Source organism: Columba livia, chromosome 1 (assembly GCF_036013475.1).
Source record: "Columba livia isolate bColLiv1 breed racing homer chromosome 1, bColLiv1.pat.W.v2, whole genome shotgun sequence".
Classification (NCBI taxonomy): domain Eukaryota; kingdom Metazoa; phylum Chordata; class Aves; order Columbiformes; family Columbidae; genus Columba; species Columba livia.
This window is the reverse complement of record NC_088602.1, coordinates 211502019-211515421: the sequence shown is the minus strand read 5'-3', so window position 1 is coordinate 211515421 and position 13403 is coordinate 211502019. Positions and strand designations below refer to the sequence as shown.

General features: G+C 52.5%; 1 protein-coding gene across 2 annotated transcripts in view; it reads right to left on the bottom strand.

Moving 5' to 3' along the window:
* Positions 1–1163: 1163 nt before the first annotated feature.
* PPP6R2 (protein phosphatase 6 regulatory subunit 2) overlaps positions 1164–13403 on the bottom strand; it is a 93630-nt gene continuing 81390 nt past the window's right edge. For both annotated transcript variants that reach the window (XM_065049422.1, XM_065049423.1), the window contains exons 16-23: positions 11616–11713; positions 9283–9340; positions 8298–8425; positions 7090–7265; positions 5677–5839; positions 5191–5279; positions 3976–4183; positions 1164–1212 (exon numbers count right to left, since the gene is read on the bottom strand). In XM_065049422.1, coding sequence (XP_064905494.1) covers positions 1179–1212; positions 3976–4183; positions 5191–5279; positions 5677–5839; positions 7090–7265; positions 8298–8425; positions 9283–9340; positions 11616–11713 — 954 coding nt within the window. In that variant the 3' untranslated portion in view covers positions 1164–1178. The remainder of the gene's footprint in view (positions 1213–3975; positions 4184–5190; positions 5280–5676; positions 5840–7089; positions 7266–8297; positions 8426–9282; positions 9341–11615; positions 11714–13403) is intronic.

Below are 13403 nucleotides of genomic sequence, written 5' to 3'. Positions count from 1 at the left end.
AAAAGCTGCAAAGGTCCCCGGCCCGCTATCACCATACACAGCAAAAGCTGGATCTGTTGAATTATTAAGCGCAGCTCATCTTTTAAGAAGCTGCTTAGAAACCTTATTTTGAACCATACGGCAGCGAAACACTTGGGACAGCTTTTGAAAATCATCAAGGAGAAATGCAAGAGCTCGGGTTAAGGGCATGCAATTAAAAACAAGGCACACGGACATGGAAATGCAATGGTTTCCCACAGCAAAAACACTGCTCGTGTGGCGTATACTTCTGCATCCATTGTTCTGCTTTCCCCGTTAAATCCAAGTCTGATCACTGCTTGTCCTGTCCTCCAGAACACCTGCACAGGTTTGTCAGGAGGGCAGCGTTCACTGTTCACACAACAACGTGACTGCTGCTCAGAGGGCGGGACGGCGGTTCTGTTCATCACACAACTGTCCTTCCTGGATCGCAAAGCTCACACGTTTGCTGGAACGTTCTCCTCTTGGGATGAACAGTCACGAGACGTTTTAATCCAGGGATTAATCTCTTTGTCCCTGCGCTCACCCACAAACTGCAGCACAGTCTTGCTGGCCTGCACGGCCCCTGGGAAAATTCATTCCAATGGATACGTTCTAGAAAATAATTAGCAAACTGCCATGATTTAGAACAGAAAGCAAGCTTTGGGAGGAAAAGCAAGGGAACACACTGATGGTTATCTCCCGGCCCCTGCAGCATGCGAGGACACGCTGTTAGTGCTGTTGTGAGGAACCCCGGGCAGGGCCCGAGCCAGCAGCGACCCCGCGGCGCAGGGCACGGCGCAGGGCACGGCACAGGGCATGGCACAGGGCACGGCACAGGGCACGGCACAGCACCAGGCTCTGCCAGCGCACACACTACACCCTGCTTGCAGAAACCGCTCACAAACTGGGGTGGCAGGAGCTCCAGGACACGATCGTGGAGCCCACAGACATTTGGTTTGAACAGCTCGTCCACGGCTGTGCCGACCGTGCGCAAAGGGCTGTGCCTGACCCCAAATTCAGGGTTTTCAGACAGAATTTCCAGGATGTGTTTAACTGGCTGCGAACAATGAGCTTTCCCAGCCCAGCGCTCCAGCAGCCATCTTCCCAGCCCAGTGTGAAGGAATGAATGGGACAAAGGGCTTGTCCGGTGGATGTTTGGAGCCCGGGGCAGGACCCCGTCATACATACCCTCTGTCTGCAGGTCTAAACACTCTGACAACACCCACAGCAAAGAGACGGGCGGCAAGAGAGAAGCACAGAAAGAGAGAAACGGTAAAGATTGCTGGAAAAGCAGACCAAGTTAACTTTGCTCCGGCCACACGGCGCGTGGAACTCACCAAACACGGCATTTTCCACAGAAAAATACGAACAAGCAGAAGGTTCAATGCACCATAAAAAGCATCTTTTTCAAGCCTAACACACATCCTCAAGTCACTGAAAAGCGAGGTCGGGCAATACTGGACGGTCTTCTGTCAGAGAACTTCTGCAAAACTACTGATTCTTCAACAACAAACTACTGCATAGAATTAGATACGGAAAAGGAAGTTTGCTAAATACACTCGAAGCACAGAAGTTCCCTGAATACATCTGGAACACCCTCTTGGTAGGATATTTAAACTACAAACACGGCTATTTAAGCAGAACTGTGAGCAGGAACCACACATTCAATAGGAAACAAGCTGGTGGTGGAGCTCACTTCCTTGGAATCGTTAAGGAGGGTGGTAAGAAATGAATTCATTTACTACTGGGCACCTGAGCTTACGTGCGTCTGTCCCACCAGGAGGCAGACTGCTGTAATTCCACTATTGTCACCGGCCCATCTTCACCCACGGGAGGACGTGGCCAGCAAAGCAGAGCGGGGCAGCCGCAGCCACCGCCAGCAACAGGTTTCTGCCTTCCCACCGCTTCTGCTTTTATTTCTGGCTACGGTTATAGTTGTGAAAAGCTACAGACACCTTTAAAGTGGAGCCTGCGGTGATTCAGGTGTTCACCTTCTGTGCCAAAATGGCATTAGCTTTGTCGAACCGCAGTCACGCAGCACCAGAAGCCTTGTCTCTATTGCAAGTACCTAGAGAAAAACAGGCTTAAAAGTGCACAGCGTGAGGCGGCAGCACAGCCCACAACAGCCAGCCTGCCCACGCCAGAAACAACCCCTACCTGCTGCAGAGAACATGGGGGATGAGAACACGCCAAGTGAGATTTCGAGCAGCTGTGACTGTACGTGTGCGGATACAACCGCTCCCAAACACACGCATCCGCGGAGGAAAAGCGTCTGGAGCAGGGGTTGTTTGAGCTACGTGAGCCAGTGATGTAACGAAGTGCAATGGAAACGGGAACGGGAGGCGCTGCCTTAGCCTGGCAGGCAGGGCTTCTCCTGCTCTCGTTTTGGTGAAGCCAGATTGGCCACACAGACCGGCCCCGCTCACCAAAACCGCTCCGTGAGCAGAGGCACCTCTGGCATCTCGCTCGTTCCAGCTACGAAGGGGAAAGCCACCGGAGGCGGACACGGAGAATAAAAACCCGTCACGTTATTAAACCTCAGCTGGGAGCTGCCTGGCCCTTGGTTAACCTCTCCCCTCGGGCAGCCGCCCTGAACCCCGCGTTTCCCGAGCTCCCGGCGGCTCTGCCCCGCTGTGCACACACTGCCCAGCCACAACAGAGCAGGGCCACCGGCCAGCTTGCAAACCATCACTGCCACTCTCTAGACACAATCAACAACTTGCTATACATTAACGACTTTCCACACTGGAAAACTAACATGACGTAGGTTACAGCTGTGGAATATCAACAACGCACACAGTATGTGCATCTACGAACCTTAACTGCAAGTAGCTTGAACTAGAGATCAAAGGGCACGTTTGCACGATGAAATGCTCTGGTCCCGAGCCGAAATGCTCTGGTCCCGAGCCGAAATGCTCTGGTCCCGAGCCGAAATGCTCTGGTCCCGAGCCGAAATGCTCTGGTCCCAAGGCTGTTCTCGGCCAGTGAAAGAGCAGTTTGCACTGAAGGCTTTCAGGGCTTTTTGGTATTATTTGTATTTGGCTCACAAACCAAAACTGAACAACCAGTGATTGATGGAAGTAGAGGAAAGGCGTCCAATGTCTACATAACAGCAAGGGATAAATGGTGAAGTATTATAAAAACCTACAGGACACAGGGAGCAATAACAATGTGAGCAAACCCAGAGCTGACCCGCTAATAAATATCAACCTTTTGGAATATTCGATTATGCTATCATTATGACTGGCCAAGATATTTATCTTTTATCATTATAAAAACTGTTATAAAAGGTAAATAAATACCTGTTCCTGAGCCAGATGCATGAAATAAAGGGACTCCCACTAGTGGAACCAAACCCTACACACTTGTGGGGAACTTGAGGAAAAAGCGCAAATATCTTAAACCTGAGTGATACTTCTGGGTGCCCGCAGGTGAGTGTTTTGAGAAGCAACTTCGCTTCTCCAGTGGTCAGAGAACGCTACATCCGAGCACATGCAACTCCAACCAAACTGGTGCCTGAACAAGAACTGATCTTGGGATCTCCTGCATCTTCCCCTGCCGTTTCCCACTCTTTACCGTGTATTGTCTGCAACGCTCTCCACCGTCTGGCGAGGAGGGGGAAGTGAGAGCTGCAGTGATTTCATTCCTCCCGCTGCAGGACCCCACGCCACCCCTGCACCTCCATCCCGGGTCTGCCCGACTCGCCTGTGCGACCTGACCCTGACACGAGCCCGTGTCCGGATCCCTTGTGCAGACAGATGGACGGACAGACAGACGGGCGATGCTTCTGTGACGTGGTTCAGTGGCTAAAACGAGCCACAAACATTTCTTAAAATAAACCCGTTATAAATATTTTCCTCAAACAAAGGCCCTGGAGGAGCAAGCTGAGAGATGCTCACGCGGGACACGCGGGGCCCTGGTGTCTAGGAGGGAAAAGCGCCGCGTTAACCCCAGCTGGGGAGGTTCCTTCCGCACCTGGTGAAAACAGCCTTCTCGTTCTTAGCATCCATGGTCAGCTTGATGGTCTCCTGGCCCGAGCCGGTGCTGATGGTCTCCGTGACGGTCTCGGCCTTGTCCTCCTCCTCCTCGCTGTCCGAGCCTCCCGAGGAGCTGCTGTCCGAGGCCACCAGCGGCGCTTTCCTCGTCACACACACGTTCCAAACGCACGGAGAGGCGGCACTGACTGAGAAAAGCAGATAATTCACATTGCAAAACGAACAAAACCTCACAAACAGCTCCCCAGGTACAACCCCGAGTGAGCAGGGTGCTGTGACACCGACCGCTCGCAACTATTGTGCCTTTTGAGATGGTTGTTTCTGTGCCTGTCGCACATCAGGGGACACTATTGCCCAGGGCAGTGCTGGAGTCACCATCCCTGGGGGCTGGACAGACGGACATGAGGTTCTCAGGCCATGGGGCAGGGACAGATTTAGGTTACGGTTGGACTCCATGATCTTAAGAGTCACTTGCAACTAAAATGATTCTGTGATCCTATTCTATGACTCTATTTTTGCAAGCAGGGCAAAAAACCAACCAAACAAAAAGCAACATCCCCACAAATGAGTGTTCTCCACCCAACTCATGTTTGTGCTTAATACCAAGAGCAGAGATGATTCTCCCCGCTCCCTGCCCGGCGGAGCTCGGGCAGAGGCCGGAGGCAGCGCCGGGGCCCCTGGCTCCGGGTGGCATCCACGCAGCTCCGCTTTTTGAAGCGCTCAACGGTTTCGATTCCGCACACGAAAAGCCGCTCACAGAAGTGGAACTACACACAGGTTGAATTTACTCCCAGAGTCCCTAGTGAAATTTTATTCCTCCTTGCTCAGAAAGGAGCAGGGAGAGAAATCAGACCAAAGCGAACCAACTGTTACCAACAGAAACTCACCCAACCCTTTCCATTTTTGGTATTAATAACTTTATAATCAAGCATGCGGTTTTAGAGTCTGCAAAGGAAGTGTCTCCGTGACACCAACTCTTACTAACTTAAATTTCATGCTTTTCTTGCTGAATAGTCAGATCCCAACAAACAGTCAGGACTTTAGAGTTGCAATGTGAGCAGACTGATGTGGGAACGGAAGAGCCCCCACTGGGGTGAGCCGGGTGCCGCCGCAGGGAGGTTCTCCCAGCAGACTCCGTTTGCTGAGCGGGGTTTCAAACAGCTTCAATGACCCATCTGCGTTATATTGCACTCACAGTTCTTGTCTGGGCTCTGCTTCGGGTTTCCTCCTGAGCCGCTGCCGTCCGTGCCGACGGGAGAGCTGCACCGCGGGCCTGACTCCGAGCTGCAGCGGGAGGAAAAGCCGTGAGGACGAGGGACGGAAATCTCCGCCGTGCTTCGACACATCCCCGACACCCGGTATCGCTGAGCTTACTCTTTCTTTACAGAAATATTTTTAACTTCTAAAAAATTGATTCCTTTGCTTATTTTATGCTCTGAGTGTATTCAGCAGTGATGAATGATACATCAATATTGCTGTGTCAGAAGAGATGAGTGCACGGGAAGGCAAAGGGAAGTATGAAGTATGATCCACAACGCTCAGCCAATATTAAAATAAAAGAGGCAGCAAGGGGAAGGGAAAGGGAAGAAAAGGTAACATGCAGTGTTCTCCATCAAACTGTATTTCAAACATTCTTTAGTTCAAAAATTACAACAAAGGCAAAAGAACGTGTGGCTCTTACCAGCAGAAGGGCTGGAAGTCGGTGAACTTGGCCCAGCCCTTGTCCTCGGGGGCGGCGTTCCCGGGGGCGGCCGAGTCCCAGACGCTGGAGCCGACGTCCATGGCCACGCAGGGCGCGGGCGGCTTGGAGCCGACGGGCTCGAACACGGCCGTCCAGCCCGAGCCTGCGGCACACAACACCCACCGCGTTCGGGGCGCCCGGGCCTCCGCGCGCCCCAACACCCAACCCCACCCCGGGGACAAGACGGACAGAGCGCCCAGCAGATCGCTGCCCGATCCTGCCCGTCCCACCCGCAGCCCGCGGGGAAACCCGCTCTGGGCAACACGAACACGATCCGCGGGAGAGAAGCAGCAATGCCGAAAAATGCCGTTAGGAACAGCTTCCTGCTTTCCGCTCAGCTCCAAGGAGCCCAGCTTCCCATCAGAAGCTGTGTGGCACGGCTTCCACCCATTTCAACCACTAATCACTCACTTCTGGCAACTACAGGTCAGGAACTGATACACGGATGAAAACACTGATGATCACAGAAGTGATCTTGAGCAAAACTAAGAACATAATTTGGCTTTGCCGGTCCCAGCCCCACAAGTCTCTGCTTGACCTTCCTTCAATAGGACATGCTTCTATTCCTACAGATCACTGGTTTTTAAAATGCTTTGTTCCTCACCTTTTCTCAAGCAGGAGGAAGGATGGCAACCAGATCTGCGCACAACCAAGCTGGGAGTGGAGGAGATCCACCCAAGTCTACACTCGCTCAAAAATGGAACCGACATCTGAACCGAAAATATCTGACACTACCCAACGCATGCAGAGAGCGAGTTACTGGACTAAACATGCATTTTGCTGACGGTTACAACACAAAGACATCACCTAGAAAAAGCAATGTTTTAGAACACAAAGTGCTTGCACTGAATGAGAAATGAACGCTTGGGAAAAGGTTTTTGTGCCTTTTCTCAGCCGACGGAACGTGTTGTGCTGACACCACTGTGCTCACGCGCCTACAGGGCACCGTGAGCGGGGAAACCTCGTCCCTCTGGGCACCGCAAGAGCAGGTTTACAACGTGCAGACTAAAACCAGAAAGGCAATTAGGCGGGAAAGGCAGATACGTGCAGTCTGGAGATACTCGGCAAGGGTCTGCATAAAATTCTTATGATTTAAGTGTATTATTTTGTTCGTTGGCACTCAAAGAGCTGGGATTGTGATCACACTGGTACCTGTGCAGCTGCCCCAGCCTAACGCAGCGTCCCTCTGCTATTTGGAAGAAGCCGGGCAGGGCTCCAACTCACATTGCAGAGGCAAGAAATGACGCCTGAAATTGCCAGCTCTGATCGGCACAGGCGGAGCTCCAGAGCAGCAACCCGGCGATGCGCACGCAGCTCATTTCAAACGGGACGGGGCCGCCTGAAAGCCTTTACCTTCAGAGGAGTCAGAGTCTTTCTGCTCAGAAACACCATTCTTGTTGCTGTTTGCTGAGGAAGGAGGCGCCTGCTGTTCCGTTTCCTCCTCTTCTTCCGAGTCCACGCTACAGTCGTGATCTCCGTTCTCGAGGTCGCTTTTGGATGAACTCTCTGAGGTCTGAGATGCTCCAAATCTAAATAGCGAAACTCAGAATTAACCTAAAACACCCAGAAATAATCCAAATAAAATGCAGGACTCCATTTTTAACGATCATTTTCCGATGAACTCGCTGAGGTCTGAGATGCTGCGACTCTACGCTGCAGAAGCTGGAATGAGACAAACCCTTGGGGCAGTTTCTCGTCCGCCCGGAGCGCTGCGCACAAGCGGAGGATTGCTGGAGGCTGCTGGAGCGGTGCTGAGCTCCTTCCACAGGGCCCGTTTCCCCAGGGAGCCCCAGCTCAGAAAGCGACAGCAGATGCCCTCGAGATGTCGCCACTCGACTCCTGGAGAGCTTGGCTCGTCCACGCGACGGGAGCTGCGGCGGGAAAGACGCTGCAGCGACATTTGGGGGCTGGAGACGGACAGGAGCAGACGGAGCGGCAGCAAACGAGGGGACCGCGGCAGCTCCGGTATGAGCGAGACCATGGGTTTACGGACGCCGGGCAAACGAGCGGTGAGACGTGGCCGTTTTTCCTGTCTCATCTGATCGCGTTTTCAGGCTCAGAATGACAGGAATGACTCTATTGAATAAGTGACTCTATCAAAGGGCGGGAGAGCCGGCGACGACCGGCAGCGCCAGCGATGCACCGGGGAGCCCCTCAGGCTCAGGCTTTCAGTCGCTGACATCCTGAAAAAGGCTGTTCTGCCAACTGCCCTCAGTGTCACAATTCTGCCAACTGCGCCTCTGCGGGTGCGAGGGAAGGAGTACGGTCCAAGAATTTCACACTAAGGGGGTTATTTTTTTACCTGTATTTGATAATAGACTCAGTAACGAGGTAGTTCCATTATTATTGCACCCCCTTCGATTGGATCTTGGTTTCACACCCAGGACAAACCACCACCTCTTTCTGAGGACACGGAGAGCACTCTGGTTTGTGTCAGAAAAAAGGCTTCACGGCACATCAACAAAAAATCAAACATCCACTTAACTGAAATGACGGTTTCTTACTATTTAGGGAAAAATAAAATAAATTTAAAACGAAAAGGCTCTTTTGTTTCACCTTACCGTGTCCTTGACTTCACTTGGGTTGCATAGGTGATCTCCTTGTCTTCCCAGATGTCTTCCTCCTCCTCGTTGTCGTCGAACTGCTGGATGCGCTCATTGCAGCAGGCTTCAAACAGGGAAGCGTTGGGCTAGAGCAGCGGCAAAAAGAAATCAAATTGCACTCTTTGGGGGCAGAAACCAGAACTTTCCAGACACGGTAAAGTGAGATTTCCCTCTAAACAGACCAATGATCTACTTGAGCATCCTGGATCCCTCAGCTGAAAGACCTCTCCATTCAGAGTCAGCGGTGGCGGCAGGCGGCGCACGGCCCGAGGCCGCGGCTGCAGGAGGATGCCAGCACACACACACCGTCTGCTCACCGGACACCAGGTGAGTGTACAAACAGCTCCTGGCGCCGCACACTTGGGTGGCAGGTCCAAAATGAAACTTTCTGTATGTACAGAGCGCTGCATACAGCGGCCAAAGAGGGAAAAAATACTCTCCATAGTGCTGTTTAAGTGACAAAGTATTTTAAGACTAAAAAAACCTAAGTCTTAGTATTGACTAGAACTAGCTTTGGTCAGGAGACGAGTGTGGAATCACCTCTGCTAAGCCACTGTCCCGCTGCCCCAACCAGCACCGATTTAGGTCAGTAAGGCAGAAAAGGCAGCACACAGCACGGCAATATTTAGACCCGTAAGAAACCCAGCCCTCTCCATTCGCCTTTTCTCCTGGTCTGTGTATGGCAAGATTAGCAAAGCGCCAGTAAGGACAACGGATCCACGCTGCGGACAGAGAACAATGACTCCTGCTCCGAGGATGCTCAGTGAGGAGACACAGCTTCTGCGAGGGGACCCAGGACGCCCTGAGTTCCAGCCGCCGCTTTCCATTGACCGAAATAACATACCGGTTCTTCGTTCTTCCCAAATGACCACGGCTAATTCAAGCACTGACTCACTTGCCGGCATCTGCCTCATTAGATAAATGTCCCAAGAGCCCCACTTACGCTGTCATCATCAGCATCGATATTGAAGTTGATCTCTGCGATCCTGTCGAAGGGAGCGCTGAAAAGGAACAGAAGGGAACGTCAGCGGTGGCGCCAAGTGGACAGCAAACCGAAAAACACTGGATGTGACCACCCAACGGCTCCTGCGCGCGTTCCCTGCGCGTCCACTTCTGCACGGCGTGCGGGGGGCTCCTCTCTCTGAGACACAAGATTATTTGCTGGTTTTGAAAAGAATAGGTGGGATTTTCACTCTTGGGTGAGATTCAACACCCTTGTCACCCCCCGGCGATCTGGTGTTCTGAGGTTTCACAGCAAGCTCCGCCGTTCACTTTGCAGCTCTCGCGGTACCTTCGCAGCATCAAGGGCAGCTCAATGATTTTCACCAGGTACCTCCAGCTGAACCCAAACGTGTATTAAAAATCCAACTCCTAATGAATTCAAAACCCCAGCTCCTAATGAATTAAGAAGAGAAGGAGCCGTGCCCCGCTGCCCCGGGATTCCCATCCGACGCCACCCAAGGATCCCGCTGGGTTCCTCAGCTTGAGCCGAGACACCGAGAGCCGGAACCCTGCACCGGGGATCTACCCCGACATATCCGGACGGGATTGCAGCTGCTGTTCTGAACCAGTTACGGGACCTGCAGGGGATCCGTGTCCCGGTGCCTCAATGGCCCCGTTGCGTTACCACATTATCAACACGCCAACGCTGCCAAAGTCATTAACTCACCTGGTTTCTGATTTAGACCTAAGACGTGTGTTAAGAACAGCAGAGGGTGCTACAGGCCAGAACACACCAACGGGGCAGGACTTCTTCACCCTTTCCCTAAGTGTGGACACTACTATATATTCAAATGGACATAAGCAACATTTCTCAATGGCTGGCAAAGACGCCAGGCAGCAGCACCCGGAGCGTCCAGAACAGGTTTGCAGGATATTCCTCCTCCTGCGTCACCAACAGAGACAGCACCGCCCAGCTTCCAGTGCTGTTCCGTTTCATCTTCATTTTCAAAGGGACATCAGCAGCTCCTCACGTAACTCAACTCTTCCCCTCCACCTGCACACACGTGAGTTCGATATTTGCTGCTACCTGCTCCGTTTAAACTGTATTTTGTTCTTTTAAAAAACACGTAGAACCAAGCCACTCACATTCAACTCAACTTCCATCCTAGTGTGGAACTTGGCCTGATTGAAGCTGTGGACACCTACAACGCTCAGAAAAAGAGCTGGGAAGCTGGACTCCAAAACCTTTCTCGTGCTGGACCCGCGTTCCCGACGCCCGGCGCTGCCGAGCCCTGCGGATCTCACGGCTCTGCTTGGCTCACGCCTGAAACCAACTCGGCAGCTGCCAAACCATTTCCAGCTCCTCACTCCATGCAGGGAACTCCACGGAGCCCCGTCGGGGCTGAAAACACGGTCTGAGCGGAACCAGCAGGGGAACGCTCGGCAAAGCGGAGGCGGAGCGGCCGCAGAACCGGAGCCGTGCTAAACGCTGCCCGTTTGTGCTGGGGCTCCGCAGCGCAGAGCCGAGCCGAGCCCAGCAGCTGCCACACGCTGCCCCGTCACCTCCGTCACAACCGGCTTTCGATGGAGACTTTGCCACAGGATGAAAGCGAGTGGGCAAAGCGGAGGAGCTGGAAACCCCCGGGTATCCTCCGGGAACACTCTGCCAGCAAATGCGCACTAAATCGGTGTCATTTCAGAACCATTACGGACAAGCGGGATAATTACAGCCCCAGCCACTTCCTTAGCGACGGTTTCTAAGGTGAGAAGGTGAGCTGTGGTTTTAATCAGGCTACAGTGGTTCTATAAAAGCAGCACTGAATTCAGCAAGTCGCACAGCACTCAGTCCAGCCGCACCGGCCGTCTCGGAACCGCGGTCTGCTCCTGCCTTCCCTGGGAGCCCCTTCCTAAGAGAGAAACGGCCAATTTTTCCCATGGACTTCATGAGAAAACTATTCTCTCTACTCCTCATTTCAAGAAGGACTTAATGCCGCAGGAGAATATCTGTATAACTGCCCGGAGTCAGCTCTAATGCTTTGCTTTCTGGGCAATTAAATTTAATCTAGAATATGGCTGGATGATAATTGTGTGTTTTACTAAAAAAATGTTTCTTTTCAAAATGAAGCAGCAATTTTCGCTGGTTCTAGAGGTGTCTGTGCAGACTGGGCGGGCTCCTATCGAAAGAAAAGAGGCCGACTGTTTTCCAAGCCCTCGATCAGTCTGCCGTTTGCTCCAAACCAAAGGAAGCGCGTTTAAAAACCTGAACCAGAAGAAAAATGGATGCAAAGAGGCTCAAATGCTAAACGTAAGGCTCTTGAAGTCTTACAAACTTACTTGATGTTGTCGTCCTGGTCTGCGAACTCCTCGTCGTTGAAGCCAAACTGATCCACGAAGTTGGCCGTCATCTGCTGGATCTGGTACTCGGAGAAGGCCTGAGCAAGGGAACCAACAACGGCCGTGAGCAGGGTGTCAGGGCCACGCCGCCCCGCTGGCTGCAAACACGGCTTCTCAAAGCATCCGGACCACAGGAAACCGACAAACTCCCAGAAATCATCTCCTGCAACGCCCTCCCCAGGGCAGCATCGCAAACAGACCGTTCTCGGGCTCCTGCAAGTCCTACAGACGCTTCCCTCCTCTGGCCTCAGCTCCTTCCAAAGGGAGTCCCGACACTTCCCATTTGTTGGCTTCATTATTCTGCTAGAACGTTGTAGCAGTTTGTTTTCATCTTTTGTTTTCTCCAATGCCACATAAAATTTACCTCGCTGCAAATTACCCCCCCATGGAGTTCAAGCAGGTCCCTTCCCCGCTCCAGCCCCTCAGAACCAGGCGCACGTCACGTCATCGTGTCTCCTCCTGACCCAGCGGACCAAATCTTCCAACATTTTCCCTTTTATAATAATTAAGTATCAGGTGAGGAGAAGAAAGATAACAGTAACGTCAGAGCAGCCAGTCAGAGAACCTGGACAAAAGAATATGAACTATTTCCAGCTCATTTTCACCCTTAATGAGATCTCAGACTGCCATTGTGTTTTACTCCCCGCAGGAAGCTTCCTCCTAATCAGGCTGAAACTCGTGTGTTCTGCTAATGCTCTTTATGTCTCAGCATCTGAAAAGGCTGGAGGAACTTGTTTAAATATTCTGTCTTGAAAAGCAGCTTCCACGTATGCGATGGAGCTTTAGCAGAGCCCAAAGCGTTCTGAGATCTTTGCTCAATGCAAGTGAACCCTTAATTACCTCATTTTTGTCCTAAGTCAAGGCTTTTTACTGCTCTACCTGCCACTGTTTGCTGCTCTTCGCTGCTATCACTTAATACGGCTTTGCATTCGAAACAGAAAGGTAAATTACAAACCGGCTGAAGGGCAAAGCCGAGCAGCAAAGCCTAGGAGGAGCAGCAAAGCCTAGGAGGAGCAGCAAAGCCTAGGAGGAGCAGCAAAGCCTAGGAGGAGCAGCAAAGCCTAGGAGGAGCAGCAAAGCCTAGGAGGAGCAGCAAAGCCTAGGAGGAGCAGCAAAGCCTAGGAGGAGCAGCAAAGCCTACGAGGAGCAGCAAAGCCTACGAGGAGCAGCAAAGCCTACGAGGAGCAGCAAAGCCTACGAGGAGCAGCAAAGCCTAGGAGGAGCAGCAAAGCCTAGGAGGAGCAGCAAAGCCTAGGAGGAGCAGCAAAGCCTACGAGGAGCAGCAAAGCCTACGAGGAGCAGCAAAGCCTACGAGGAGCAGCAAAGCCTACGAGGAGCAGCAAAGCCTAGGAGGAGCAGCAAAGCCTACGAGGAGCAGCAAAGCCTACGAGGAGCAGCAAAGCCTACGAGGAGCAGCAAAGCCTACGAGGAGCAGCAAAGCCTACGAGGAGCAGCAAAGCCTACGAGGAGCAGCAAAGCCTACGAGGAGCAGCAAAGCCTACGAGGAGCAGCAAAGCCTACGAGGAGCAGCAAAGCCTACGAGGAGCAGCAAAGCCTACGAGGAGCAGCAAAGCCTACGAGGAGCAGCAAAGCCTACGAGGAGCAGCAAAGCCTACCAGGAGCAGCAAAGCCTACCAGGAGCAGCAAAGCCTACCAGGAGCAGCAAAGCCTACCAGGAGCAGCAAAGCCTACCAGGAGCAGCAAAGCCTACCAGGAGCAGCAAAGCCT